The 15,085-nt window shown below is 49.4% G+C and overlaps 1 protein-coding gene and 1 pseudogene across 1 annotated transcript in view; both read left to right on the top strand.

Moving 5' to 3' along the window:
* Vps35l (VPS35 endosomal protein sorting factor like) overlaps positions 1–14,834 on the top strand; it is a 99,772-nt gene extending 84,938 nt beyond the window's left edge. The window contains exons 28-31 of the mRNA XM_021166497.3: positions 7,076–7,241; positions 11,556–11,674; positions 13,930–14,076; positions 14,544–14,834. Coding sequence (XP_021022156.1) covers positions 7,076–7,241; positions 11,556–11,674; positions 13,930–14,076; positions 14,544–14,642 — 531 coding nt within the window. The 3' untranslated portion in view covers positions 14,643–14,834. The remainder of the gene's footprint in view (positions 1–7,075; positions 7,242–11,555; positions 11,675–13,929; positions 14,077–14,543) is intronic.
* LOC115031621 (small nucleolar RNA SNORA24) lies at positions 5,942–6,055 on the top strand (annotated as a pseudogene).
* Positions 14,835–15,085: the final 251 nt, after the last annotated feature.

Below are 15,085 nucleotides of genomic sequence, written 5' to 3'. Positions count from 1 at the left end.
CTGCCTTCCTGCAGTCCTCCCATGCAACATGCTACCTTCCTGCAGTCCTCCCATGCAACATGCTGCCTTCCTGCAGTCCTCCCATGCAACATGCTGCCTTCCTGCAGTAGTCCTTCCATGCAACATGCTGCCTTCCTGCCATCCTCCCATGCAACATGCTGCCTTCCTGCAGTCCTCCCATGTGGCATGCTGTCTTACTGCAATGCTGCCTTCCTGCGTCCTCCCATGTGACATGCTGCCTTACTGCAGTCCTCCCATGTGCATGCTACTTTGTCTTCACCAACACACACAGCACCCGCCTTGCTTCTGAAAGAGTTCAGGCTGCTGCTCTTCTCCCTTCCTTAGAAAGAACCATGGTAACGCTCCCCACAGAGAGTCCTTAGGTTTTCACAAAAGCATTGGGAAAGTAGCCACAGAATTGCATTGCTATGACCACGTTCCCTTGAAGTCTCGGGTGTCTTCTTTGCTGATTTACAAATAACAGCCCCAGGAATCTACATGCTTCACCTGGCAAAATCAAAACCAAAAACTGCAAAGCAAATATCAAAATAATACCCCAGAAACCCTTCCTTGAGACGGCTGTGCATTGGGGTTGCCCTGTTAAATGCACATTCTTGGAGTTCACCCTGAATGTCTCTCTCAGGAGGTTAAAACTGGCCCATTGGAGGTTACTGCCCTCAGTGGTTCAGGAGGGGGCCACTCCCAGGACTAGACCTGGAGATGTGTCATGCCAAGTTTGGGCTGTGCAATGACTCAGCACTTGCTGGGTCCCAGGTTTCTTTAGGAGTGATGAAATACTCTTCAGTCGATTGTGGTGACAGCCACACAACTCTGGATGCAGGAACAGACATTGAATTGTGTGCCCTGAATGGGTGTATTGTTCCCTGTTCGGATTATGTATCTCCATCAAGCTGAGAAAACAAAAAATGACTCAGCAGTGGGCTCTCTCTGTTCAGATTCCAAGTTCTCAGAGGGGAACCAGGCGGCCCAGCCACAGACCTGCTCTGGGGGAGGCTTTGATTGTCCTTTGTGGCAGGCAGCATCCTGGTGAGGGGTGAGAGGTCAGGTGGCAGAGCTGCAGGGGCTCCCAGAGTTCCTTCCCTGGACACCTGCTCACCGTACTCTGCGGTCAGTGCCTCCTGTCTGTCTGACCTGGTTATTTGTCCTGTAAGTAGAGCCGAGGAAAAGCCCAAGTCTCTAATGAAGCACTTGATGTTGATCGTTGTGTGGTAATTTGTTGAGGTGCCTTACCGCCTGCACACAAGCTTCCCACGTGCTGAAAGCAGCCATGGTCTCTCTGAACGCCTTCTCCTCAGAGTCTCAAACTTGGGTCAAGCTCTGGGGCCTTGGAGATGGTTTTGTAATTCCTCCAAGTCTTACCTGTCATCCTACAAAAGCGTGGAAATGCCTACCTCGCAGGACTGCTGCCTTGCAGGTTGAATGAAATCATACTTAAGAACGAAAGCATGCTGTAAACCAGAGCCTCCCTCCCTGGGGTTACATGCTGGTGACCAGAGGGCAGAACCCAGCCTGCTGCCACACTTGCTTCCTCTGGGACGATGGAAAGCACTTGGAGTTTTCCACAAAAAAAGTTGAAGCAAACACAGGTTTGTGGCTTCCCTTGAGGACTCAGCTCCTGCCATTCACACTGGTGTTCTACAGTCTGTTCAGATAGCTAGGGCTGGGAGCAGCTGCCCCAAGCACGCAGGGGGTGCATCCTCCATTCCAGATGCCAACCTGGCATGGAGGCATTGAGAAAGCACCTTTTGCTATGAGTAGGACTTTGTTGCTTTTCCTGGTGTCAAAGACTGCACTTTGGTGAGATCCAGGCAATGAAGATCAACTGCCATCAGAGGACTGCATATGGAGGTCAGAGGTCAACATCAGTATCTTCCTTGTTTTTCTTCCTTGTTGTCTCAGTTCTTGAGACAAGGTCTCTCAATGAGGCTGGAGTTCACCGGTTAGGAGAGAATGGTTGGCCAGCAAGCCCAGGGATCTGTCTATCTCTCATCCCCAGCACTGTACAGGTAGAGTTATGCATTGCTCATGGCTTTTCTGTAGATGTTGGTGATGTAACTCAGGGCCTCATGCTTGTATAACAAACGCCTTACCTACTGAGCTATCTCCCCATTTTGGTCCCAGGAACATGCATTTATTTGGTTCTGTGCCAAAGCCCTTCATGGACACTTACATAGCCTCTGAGAATCCTCCCTGAGCTTTGTAAGGTAGGAATTAGTGAATCTGTTTCGCTTATAGAGATACCTAGACCTGAAAAGGCTGCGCCTGGGGCTGTATAGGTCGTTGGCATCAGAGCAAGATTTGTCTCCTCCAGGGTCCTTCACACATGATGTGAGCCCAGAGAGTCTGCCATGCTCTGTTCACTCAGGACCATCAGGGCTTAGCAGCTCTTTATCCCTCCTCAGGAGAGGTAGCATTAGGACAGAAGCACCTCTCACCTGCTAGTTTACATTCTGTTTTCAGTGGCCAGCATCCAACCTCTGTCTAATATATTGAATAGAAAGTTTCAGAAATGTATATGTTTTCAACTCTGTGCCATTCTGCACAGTGTGATGACATGTCACCCCATCTGGGATGAGAGTCTTTGTGCAATGGATCCGCCCTGTGTGTGCTGCCTGCTTTTATCACCCTCTGATCACCTGTCTGTCAGTGAGTGCACACTGCTTTTACCTCGGTGCCCAAAGCACAGGAATAGTGATGCTACTGTTTGGGCATCCGCTATTCTACCTTTTAAATGTGTGTGTGTGTGTGTGTGTGTGTGTGTGTGTGTGTGTGTGTGTGTGTGTGAGTGAGTGTGTGTGTGTGTGTGTGAGAGAGAGAGAGAGAGAGAGAGAGAGAGAGAGAGAGAGAGAGAGAGAGAAAGAGAGATCAGATGAGCCACTCACGAGCCACAGCACCACGGTTGGATTTTGCATGAAAAAGCTCCCCTCCCTTGTCTTCCTTGTTCAGACTGGTTCCCTCTCCTGTGATGTGACACCTTTGTGTGTGTTTTTGTGTGTCTTGGGAGGGGGTTACTGTTTGAGAGTTTGATTTTACTATGATAGCAACATGAAACATGAGCTCTACTCTTAAGTAAGCTTTCAGAAGGGCTGTACAGTCACTGACCTTACATAAAATGGTGTCCAGGAGATCTTGGGTGTGTTTTCGTTTGCTTAACTGAAGTTTAGGCTTGTTGGTCCCTAACTCCCCATTCTTCTTCCCACCCTTTGTAATAGCCATTCACCACTAATTAGACAGTTTTAGATTTCTCTAAATGAACTCAGGCAGTGCTTGTACTTGTGACTGGTCTGTTTCGTTTAGCCTGAGTTCTCAGGCTTCACTCATTTTGTCACGTCCTACAGACTTTACTGTTGAAGGTTCCCCACCTTCTGCTGTGTGCATAGACTTCTTTTTCCTATGCATTCATCTGCAGAAACTGTAGGTGGTTCCCACACCTTGGCCATTATAACAGTATTGCCATATCATCCAGGTATGCTAGCATCCCCCCCAGAACCTGGATGGACACCCAGGCAGTACTGGTAGTTCATGTAGTAGCTCCAGCAAGCTGAATGACTGAGGGTACTCATGGGCCCCAGAGAGGAGTTTAATTGTTCAGGGATATGGAGTGGATGCCTCTCAGTTTTGATTGACAGGCTTGGATTGTGTAAGTTTTTGCTCATGCGCATATCCCTTCCCAGAGTGTATCATATTTTAATCATATGCATATTTGATATGTATGGTCAAAAGAGTAAATAGGACATTTTCCCTAAAAGTTCACTTAGGGGACAGTTTGTCTTATTTTGCATGCAACTAAGGGAGTTTGGGCTTGATGGTTCTCTACCTTTAATACCTCGATAGAAATTATTCACAAAGCGAGGGTGATGGTTTTCAGGGGAGAAGAGATTGATTTATTTCATCGTTTGGAGTGGGATGTACACGCAGGTTGGGGGGTGGTGTTCTAGGCTACCAGTAGGGTTGCTAAGTGTGTTGTTAGGAAGGGGGTATGTATAGTCCCAACAGGATTGCTAAGTGTGTTGTTGGGGAGGTGGGTGTATAGTCCCAGCAGGGTTGCTAAGTGTGTTGTTGGGGAGGTGGGTGTATAGTCCCAGCAGGGTTGCTAAGTGTGTTGTTGGGGAGGTGGATGTATAGTCCCAGCAGGGTTGCTAAGTGTGTTGTTGGGGAGGTGGGTGTATAGTCCCTGTTAAGTGGAGTCCCAGGTTGCTAAGTTATTCCCTATGTCTCACTACTGTCTGTAGACGCCTTCCCCATACAGTGGGACAGACGTCTCCTTAGCGTCCTTTAGCAGGATAAATAAAGTAGAACTGGCACAGCAAGTTTAGCGTTGTGGCTTCAGAGTCCTAAGTTTGTGTTGGGATTTGTTAGGTACTGGAAATGCTAGGACCTGCTCTCTGATCACTGAGGCTGCAGTGGGAGATACAATTTCTTGTCCTCATTAAAAGCAGCTACAGAGACAGCAAGACATCCACGTTCTGCTTCACCTTTTCTTTTCTCTCATCCTACCTAGTCCATGACCATCTTCTAATCTGGGAATTGAGGGAGTGCCCCCTAAGAGGAAGTCAGGCTTAACATCAAACACAATGAACTCCATCTGTAAGAAGTGTCTGCCAGGCACTACAGGGACATCTCAGTGCCTCACTTGTGAGGGTTGGCCGCTTTTGTGGTTTTAGGAGTTGCTGGGACACATACACACACATGCATGCATAAACGCACATGTGAGAGCGAAAGCACACACACACTCAGGAGTCACCAAGGAGGAGTCCAGGTCACTGCTGGTTGACTTTGTGAGGATGGTGGGAGGTTCTACCTGAAGGGCAAAGGCAAGATGAGCTCCCAGGTGGTTAGAGAAGCCATGCCCAAGAAGGTAACCTTCAGCTGAGATTAGAAGGAAAATGAGCTCTCAGTGCAAGGTGAGAGGAGAAGGCTTCAAGGCAGGGACCACTGTGTAAATGCGGCCTAAAGGGAGGGTGAGGTGCTCTGCACACCAGATCCACTGGGATTTATGAGGCCATGCAAACCTACCCTGGGAAGTGAGGAGACACAGGCACCTGCTCTGACGACCTCCTGTCTGCTGGGGCCGTCTCTCCTCTGTCTCACCTTCCCATCCCAGGGCCCCTCTGTCCTGCTAGGCTCCCAGCCCATTGGTGTTCTGGCTCCTTTGTGCCCATCTCTTGCTTACATTCTCTTAAGCATACTTCCTTCTGAAGAGCCAGTTAGCAGTTCATAAATATGCACTCAAAACACAGAAGTGAAGTGGACAGTAATCCACAGAGAGGTGAGAGCCCATAAGTGACCCTGGCAGGACTCACATGCGCTGTTGCCCTCTTTGGTGCAGCACCATGGACATAATCTGTCACCTTTTTGGTTATGAGCTGAAGTCCGCAGAAGTGCTCACCCCAAACCATCCCCGAATTCCATTGCCCATGGCCTCACCTCTCTGAAAGTTTGTTCATTGTTCTCCCACAGGGCGGGAACATGAGCGCTGACATGAAGTTCCTAAAATATTCAGACCATGATCTATTCCCAAGGCTGATCCTTAAATTAAAATAATGTATTTTAGTATCCACATAGCCGAACCAGATAGCCTAGTTAGAAACAGCTGCACGCAGAGGAAGGCGGCGGTGAGCTGCAGCTGGAACCAACTAGCAGGCAGCCTCGCCTGGGTGGTTCAGACGTACCCAGCTCACGTTGTTTGGGTGTCTGAGCATCCTGCATCCTCTTGCTGATACAAGAAATGCAAAAAGGGCCTCCTGAGCCAGTGATATGGCTCAGCAAGTAATGGTACCTGCCACCAAGCCTGAGGACTAGAATTCAATCCCTTGTACCCACCTGGTAGTAAGAGAGTGCCAACTCCCTAAAGTTGTCTTTTGATCTCCACATATGCCTTGGCATGACAGTGTATACCAACACACACACACACACACAAATAAATGTAATTTTAAGGGAGACTGGCTTCCTAGCCATGGAAGAGGATGTTCTTGATTGGCAAAGCTGTTACCATTTAGTTGATACTGGATTGGGACTTATACAAGGCACATTCTTTACTGTTCAGCTGTGAAAATACTAGGTTATTTTGCACACTAACTAGTCAGTGCTAGGAGAGTGGCTTCTGGAGACTCGTCTGCCTTCCAGCCAACAGGAGACACAGCCTGCAGACCAGAGTGCCTGAGGACACCCATGCTCAGTGCCTATCATCTCAGGATTGATCCCAGCCATGCGTTGCCAATAGCCACACCCCTCCATGCAAGGCTGCATCTTGTGGCAAGCAGCCTCCAGCTGCAGGTCTTCAGGTCTCAACAGTGCCCCTACCTGCACCTTATTCTCCCTGTTGCCTGGCCCCATGCTGCTCCCAGCTGTGCAAAATAATCCTCCTCTGCTCCTCCTTTTCTTAACCGGTTTGAGTGTTTCCTTGCTGGGACCCAGTGCTGCAGCTGTGACCAGGGTTGGTGGGGCCAGCTGGGCATTTATTTCCTGCAAGTAAGGCCTCTAGGTAGTTTCAGCAGAAGAGCCACGCCTTGGGAATGGCATTGAAGCTGCCCACCTTTTTGCATTGCAGCCCTTTTTGGAAAGATTCTGTGTCATGCCTGAGAAACACACTTGGCTCTAACTTTGAGTGGTCCCTTGGGTCTTCCCTCTTATTGAAGGAGCCCAGATCAGCCCTTGATGTTGGTGAGCATCCTCAGGAGTGGGACTGTACTTAAAGTCGGTGCAGTGGCTTCTGCCATGTCATCTTCTGAGGACCCATAGTATCTTTTTGTAATTAGGCATATGCGACTTGCTTCTGACACTGCCCATGGGAGAGAAAGGAATAATCATGGAAGAACAGGCCATTGGGCTGACAGGTGATTGCCTGTTGTTCCTTGGACCCAAAAGTGAGGCTGCTGCTCATGTCTCCAGCCTGAAATCTCTGTGCTGTTTGCCTAGGCTCATGCTTGGCCTTGCTCTTATGAAGCAACGGGCATTGTAATCCGAGCGTCTGCTTAGGGAAGCGCTCGGTTGGTGGGTGCTTTAGCTGATCTGCTGAGCTTATCTTGTCATTTTTTTCCCCCCTCGCCACCAGGATCATCCAGAGCATGGAGTCCTATTTCTGGTTCGAGAACTTCTCAACGTAATCCAGGACTACACCTGGGAGGACACTAGTGATGACAAAATTCGAATCTACACTTCTGTCCTGCACCTGCTGTCTGCCATGAGCCAGGACACCTATCTTTACCACATAGACAAAGGTAGTAGCATCCCGGGCAGCCCTCAGCATGCTCCTATTTCATGGACAGCACAGGGGCCGGCTCACCATCTCTTGTGTTTGTGCGCACATGAATTGCATGGACGTACTTGTGTGTGTGCACGAAGAGGCCCAGCTTGGCCCTGGGAGTCTTCCTAAATCAGTCCTCACCTTATTTTGAAGGCAGGGCTTCTGACTGAATCTAGAGCTCACCCACCAATCTAGCTAATCTGGTTGGCTAATGAGCTCCAAAGATTTGCCATTCTGTGCAAGCCCACCACAACCTGCAGTGCAGTGTGACAGGCACACCTGCTAGGTGTAGGTTTTACATAGGAGCTTGGGTTATAGGCTCAGATCCTCATGTTTGTGCAGCATGTTACCCACTGAGCTTGTATCTCTAGCCAAGGTCTCTTGTAGTCTGGCCTCAAACTCACATTATAGCTGAAGATGACCTTGACCCCATCTTGTTTGTTTGTTCTCATTCTGTAGCTCTGGCTGCCTCTGTGTCCCTAGACCTTGAGCTCTTGATATTCCCTCCCTCTATACACAGAGTGCTAGGGTTACAGGCATGTATCTCATGTCCAGTTAATGCAGTGCTTGGGTCTCACACGTTAGCAAGCCCTCTGTCAGTTGATCTGTCTCTTAATCCAAGAGTCTGTATTCCTGAGCCACCTTCTATTCCCAACTTAGACTCCCCAGGAAGAGGCCTGGAGATTTGTAGGATCAGTTTCTTGTGGTGGTAGAAGTGGAACTCAGGGCTTTATATGTGCTAGGCAAATCCTAGGACATGAGCCATTTGCCCAGCACTCCTCTGAGTGTGTGTGTGTGTGTGTGTGCGAGCGCGCGCATGCTCGAGAGCGGGATCGCAGACTGAGGAGTGCCATGTGCTGTGATTGCAGAAGCACCCTTGGATCAGTAGCATCATCACAGGCTGCCTTCACCCCACTCCGGGTAGGCTTTGGCATGGGTTCTGTAGCCTGAGCTTCAGGGAGTGTGAAGGCCCACACAGTTCAGATGCTGGGAGGTGGGAGGCAATCTTGTTCTCTGACCTGCCCAGTCTGTTTTGTCCTTGGTGGCACTGGTTTGAGATAGCCTTCCTGTGAGATGTGAGATAGCCCTTACACACACTCCTCTCACCCCCTCCTCCACCACTGCTCCTTTTCTTTACTTTCTCTAGTTGATTAAACCCACAGGGCCTCAAATTGGTCACACAATCTCGACTGATTCCAGATAGCCAGGAGGATAGAATGTATGTATGTTGCCCTCAGCTGCAATAAGTGTCTGAGGTCCAGCCTGGGCTACATAAAACCCATCTTAAAACAAATACAACCAGTGTTCAAGTCTTCTGTACCTCTGATGTTTTGTTTTTGTTTTTCAATCAAAACCTGGAGAGAATATGGGACTCTCTTGTCCTGAAAGCAGCAGCCAGAGGTGAACACAAAGCATCCCCGATGGTTCTTTCCTCCGTTTAATTATGCACAGATCTACCCATTTGCTCTACCAGAGTCAGTGCAAATTACAGTAGTATGGAGAACAAAGGAATCTAGTTTTAAAAGTTAGTTCCTGGGAAGCTATAAATTAGGAGTTTCACATAGCTACATGACCCTGCTGTGTGTAGGTAGGGGCTCCACTCTCTGTACTTTTGATACGTGTGTGTATGTGTGTGTGTGTGTGTGTCTGTCTGTCTGTCTGTGTCTGAGTGTGTGCATATGTGTGTGGAGGACAGAAATTGATGTCAAGTGTCTTTATACTGTCCAGTTGTTTTTGCGACAGAGGCTCTCTCTGAGCCTGGAGCTCACCAGTTGTCTTGGCTGGCTGCTGGCCAGAGAGCTCTGGTGATCCACCTGTTTCTGCCCCCTTTGTCCTTAACTACAGTTATAGACATGGACAACCACACCTGGCTTTCTCACTCGGAGGTTCAAATGTGGGTTTCATTCTTGTGTAACTGACACTGAATTAATTGAGTCATTGTCTCAGCTCCTAAAGGGGGCTCCTCTTTCTGTTTAGACAGGAACTTAATATGAAGACCAGGTTGGCCTGGAATTCACAGGTCCTGCCTTTGCCTCCCAAGTACTATGAGTAAAGATGTACACTACTAAGCCGGGCGTGGTGGTGCACTCCTTTAATCCCAGCACTTGGGAGGTAGAGGTAGGCTGATTTCTGAGTTTGAGGCCAGCCTGGTCTACAGTGTGAGTTCCAGGACAGCCAGGGCTACACAGAGAAACCCTGTCTCCAAAAAAAAAAAAAAATGTATACTACACTACTATACATATTCCACAGAGTGGTTTCTTAAGAGTTCCAAGGCCTGGCTTTCCTTGGTCTTGGAAAGTATCTCTTGAACATCTTCTCATTTCTGTAGCCCACATCCGGGGACTGTTTCTTTGCAGTCTGAGCAATTGTGACATACCCGAGAATAGGATTGTCTCTCTCCACCCACTCCCTGCCCACTGCATCTGCAAGTGGACTCTTTTGTCTTTTGTTCTTCATTTGTACAACAGAATCAAATTGGAGGTCCTTTTGTGTTTCTCGTGGATATGGTCTCCTCTGAACTGTGGGTGAGATGAGATCCTCCCAGGTGTTCTTTAGAGATAGTAGTAACCCAAGGGTGCCAGGAAATCACAACCACATCCCAGCAGATAAACGGAGAACCCGTTAGCTTCCTCCCCAAATGACTGGATTACTGCTGGGTACCCCACCCCCATGGCTGGGCGTGGCCATTTGACTTATCAAATGGCACACACCTCCTTCTTCCTGGCATTGATCTTTTCTTCTGTCAGCTGGACACTTGGCCTAACAACACTGTACCCAGCCATGAGGACATTCGTGTTGGGCATTGCGATGGAAGAAGTTAAAGGATTAGCTGAGAAAACGGGAGTAGCCGTGTGAGCATGCAGGACAGGAACATGCTCTGAAAGGCAGAAGCTGTGTTCTTGTTGGTGCAGGCTGGTGCTAGCCAGCCGAAGAGGGACAGGGAAGGTGGCTCAGTTGGGGAAGTGCCTGCCACTCAAGCATGCTGACCTCTAGAATGCAGAGACAGGTGATCCCTGAGGCTTCCTGGCTGGCCAGCCTAGACTAACGAGTAATTTCTGTGCCACTGAGAGACCTTATTGTCTGTAAATAGATAAGCAAGCAAGTGAGCTGGGCAGCTCCTGAGAAGTGACACTCGAGATTGATCTCTGGCCTCCAAATGCATGTGGAGATGAGAGTGTAGTATTAGAGCTCTACCTGACATGCACATTCTAGTCCCAGCCCTGCACAAACAAAAACACACAACTCAAGTGTTCACAGTGGAGACTAGCTGTACTGCTCTGTGCCGCATACAGGGGATGAGGCCAGTCATCACAGGAAGAGCCACAGAGCTGTCCTCTGATAAGCAGATTGCCTGAGATTCGTCCTTGAAGTGAAAACCCAAATGTCCACCATAGATTGCACAGTGTCCGCCCTGTCCAGCAGAGACCGTGTTCTTTGAATGAGGGAGGGCAGAGGAAGCTGTACTCAAGCTGTACTGGTCTTTCTCTAGGCTGTGGCTGTCACAGGAGATTTGGACCAGGCAGAGGCTTTGTTAAAGAGCTAGGCATGGTGGCTCACTCCTGTACGTCTAGCACTCTGAGGCTGAGGCAGTAGGGTTGCCGTGAGTTAAAGGCTAGCCTGGGTTACAGAGTAGTTCCAGGCTAGCTTGAATGATAGAGATGCTGTCTTATGAGAGAGGAAGGAGACACTGTCAGGCCTAGAAGCTTAGGGAGTAATTGGACTGTGGACCATGATGGCAGGCCTGAGTCAGAAAGTGGTTGACTGTTCCAATAGCACTCATGCCACTGTTGGCTCTGATGGGCATCTCAGTCACTACTGTAGGTGTCAGGGTTTTCATCTGGGTAGGAGTGTTGAATACTTGTCTTCCCTGGTAGTATAAATAGAACCTTCTAGAACTAGAAAGCTAGCCAGTTGGTGTTCAGGATGCCAGGGCAGGTAGCTGGGTGCAATGGTAAGTGCTTAGGCTGCCTTCTGAGCCTCAGTTTCTCCACTCATTGAAGATGAACATGCCATCTCTTCCTAGTGCTGGTTCTGTGGGCCCTTTTATAATACAGAGAGAGTGCTTGTCACAGTACCTGGCAGATGCTGAGAGGGTCACTGTGATTATTGCTGTCCCTCCGGGCATGGCCAGTGGGGGGATCACTTCCACACTGCTGGCCTCGGGCCAGATGTTTTCTTAGTGAATCCCAAAGCGAGTGGGTCATCTTGGCCCATAAACCCTGCAGGCCTTCCTGCTATCTGCCACCTGCCAATCCATGTGACATGCTGCTCTTGTTTGTTCACCCAGTTGACTCCAATGACAGCCTGTACGGGGGAGACTCCAAGTTCCTGGCTGAGAACAGCAAGCTGTGTGAGGCTGTGATGGCTCAGATCCTGGAGCACCTGAAAACCCTGGCCAAAGACGAGGTGGGTACCCGCCCTCTCCACCTCTCTACGAGCTCTGGAAGCCGCAAGGCAGGTCACTTACAAAGTGGTCCATTGTGAAAGGGAAACAGATCGGAGTGAATTGTGGTTCCCGGTACCTTGGGCCCTTGGCCTTGGCTGTTCTCCGCCTCGCAGCGCTCCTTGACACCGTTTCAGCTCATCCAGCCTCTGGTACACATGAGTCTGCTCTCAACTTGCAAGGGTTTTGGTTTGCGCTCTCTCTCTCTCTCTCTCTCTCATACATCAATTAGAAACAAACAGAAAAGCTGGGCATAGTTGCACGGACCTATAATTCCAGCATTCAGAGACTAAGACAGGATGGTCACTGGTTGTCTCAAACAGTGGTCTGGGGATGTAGCTCAGTGTCCCTAGCCTAGCATGCACAAGGCCCTGGTTTTAATCCCAGCACAGCATAAAACAGTGTGTGACCCCAGCATTTGGGAGTGGAAGCAGGAAGGTCAGGAGTTGGAGGTGCTGATGGTCTTTCCTGCACTGAGAGTTTGAGGTCGGTGTAGACTACCTGAGGCTGAGGCTAGCCACGTGTGGTAGTGCTGCATGCCTTCAGTTACACTCCCAGCACTTGGGAGGCAGAGGCAGGCAGATCTCTATGAGTTCAAGGCCAGCCTGGTCTACATACTGAGTTCTGGAATAGCCAGGGCTACAAAGAGAGACCCTGTCTCAATGAATGAATGAATGAGAGGCTACAGAGACGGTTCAGCGGTTAAGAGCACTTGTCACTCTTCAAGAGGACCTGGGTTTGGTTCCTAGCACCCACATGGTGGCTCGCAACCATCCACTTCAGGGAATCCAACACCTTATGGTATACATACAAACATCTATCAAAAGTATTCATATGTAAATAAATATCTAAAAAACATAAAAAAGGAAGTAGTGAGGGAGGAGGAGACAGATGAACTGTGTAGAGAGCTGGCAGTGCGTGTGACTGATCCGCTGTCCTGTTTCATAAGACCCCATTTCCGCTCCAGCAGGTACCATAGGGGCCAAGCTGCCCAGCCTGCTGCCACCCAGGTGGAGGTCTGCTTCCTGCTGTTGGGAGCCCAGCACTTAAGTATCCTTGTTTGTCCCATACCCTCATCCTGGGAACCACCCTGGTTCCAAAATTGTCAAAGACACATGAAGGATTGAGTTCTGCTTTAGTCATGAGCTGGGAGAAATTGTTAGGGGTGGGGGTCTGGGACCTGTGCCAGGCCCCTAGAGCTTCCTGGAAATGATAGTTCTCACAGGAAAAGAGCTCCCCTACCCCATTAAAAACCCGTAGAGAGCCTAGGGGGTGTGAGGCACTATGAGGCTTCCCTTGAACACAGTGGTCCTTCTGTCTTTACCACCTGCCAGCGTGCCTTCACACCCCTGACACATATCAAGTCATGTTGTTTATGATTGGCTGTGGCACTACAAATCCAAACTGGGTGTTTTAGGGTGAAATGTTATCGGGAAGTTTGATGAGGAGGAAGAACAGATGCCCACCAGTAGATGTGGCTTTCTCTGTGCCCTTTCACCTGAGCAGTCACTGCAATACTGTTTCTATTCCCCATTGTCTCTGCCATTCAAAGCTGGTCATGTATTGTTAGAAGGTTGTTTGGTGAGGTACCTCATAGATCATCCAACAAAGCAAGATTCCAGAAAGGTCTGTTGTTACAGTGTCAGCAGGTTCTTTTGTTCTCTGACTTTTGGAGATGGGGGTCTCATATAGCTCAGTCTGGCCTCGAACTTTGCCTGGAGTCGAAGATGACTTGGAACCCCTGACCCTCCTGACTCTCCCTCCTGAGGCTGGGGTTAGGTGTGCACCACCAGTCCGTGCAATTGGTGTCTTGTAAATGCAGAACCTGAGCCCTGGTTCAGGAGCTCTGTTGGTTAGGATCAGCAGTGACTACAGCTTTCAGAAGCCTGAGCCATGGCTGAGAGCTGTGAGGAATCCTTCCGGCTTGACTTGTGCTCGAAGCACAGCTGTTCCACCGCTGTTAGGCTTCACTTCCAACCCAGGGACTATGGGGCTCTCCTAACCAGGGTGACAGCCGGGGGCTAAGCAGAGCTAGTATTGCCTCAGTCCTCCCTCCCTCCCTCCCTCTGTGTTGTAAAGCTCACCGATGCTTTACAGGTGTGGAGGGTGGGCTCAGCACACACATGGCAAAGTTGCCATGACCACCCTACCAAGAACATCTGCACTGAGCCAGTCCAGTGTGCCAGGACAAGGTCATATCTTCCCTTCTCTCTTCCAGGCTCTGAAGCGACAGAGCCTGCTGGGCCTCTCCTTCTTCAATAGCATCCTAGCCCACGGGGATCTTCGTAACAACAAGCTGAACCAACTCTCTGTCAACCTATGGCACCTGGCACAGAGACACGGCTGTGCAGACACAAGGACTATGGTAAGCACCAGGGCTCCTGCCAGCCAGAGTGACACTGACCTTGACACAACATCAGCAGCACCTTAAGGTGCCCTGTCACCCCTGAGGTGGGTGCCAGACTGTTAGAAAACATTCCCAGACACACCCTCTTCGTTTTTACTGAGAATGTCAATCACCCACTCCTGGCCACAGCCAAGACTGAATCTTTTCCTGAGACAAGTCTCAAGGAGCAACTGTGGTTACCCTTAAACTCGAGACCCTCCACCTAGCTTTGTGTGCTGGGGATGAAACCCGGGCCTTGGTGCATGTAAGCACTCTGCCACCTGAGCTACGTGTCCAGGCCCCAAGACTGAATTTAATGCTACCCAGAGGAGATGCCCCGTTTTTTCAGTTAGGCAGGGTAAACTCACTTAGAGGCAATTCACAAGAGGCTCCAGCCCCAGGTCAGAGCTGCAAAAGCAAATCTAAGCTGGAGCTGTTCTTTCTAGGTGAAAACTCTGGACTACATCAAGAAGCGAAGCAAACAACCTGACATGAATCATCTGTCAGAGCTGGCCCTAAGGCTCCCTCTGCAAACCAGGACCTGAGGACTTGCCTTTCGGGAGTCCCAGTGCCACATCCCGGAAGATCTGCTAGGCTGCCATTAACTCTTCCTGGAATTTAGAGGTTTTGTTATTTTTACTTTTATACAGATTGGTTTTAAGCTCTTGCCTTCTACTTGGCTATTCTGACAGCAGAAGGGGAATTGACAGAACATTAAAACCCAGTCTTGTTCTTTAGATAGCAGTGTCTTGGTGTGTGTTGGCAAGGCTGGTTCCCAGCCCGGGAATCTGTGGGCACTAGTGGAGAGCAGCCAAGGTTCAGGGCTTTCTTTTCTGAAGGGTATTTCCATTTGCTGAATAGCAGCCCCCAGTTGCACACACACTCTTAGGGTAGAGACAGTGTCCTATTAAACACCTTGGGGAATAATGTCAGCTTGCCCACTGACTCTTTTTCAGCCATTCGTGGCACATTTGGATTTAGAATATAA

The sequence above is a fragment of the Mus caroli genome, unplaced genomic scaffold, assembly GCF_978045245.1.
Source record: "Mus caroli unplaced genomic scaffold, Mus_caroli_1 scaffold_8, whole genome shotgun sequence".
NCBI lineage: Eukaryota > Metazoa > Chordata > Mammalia > Rodentia > Muridae > Mus > Mus caroli.
This window is presented reverse-complemented; position numbering and strand designations above follow the sequence as displayed.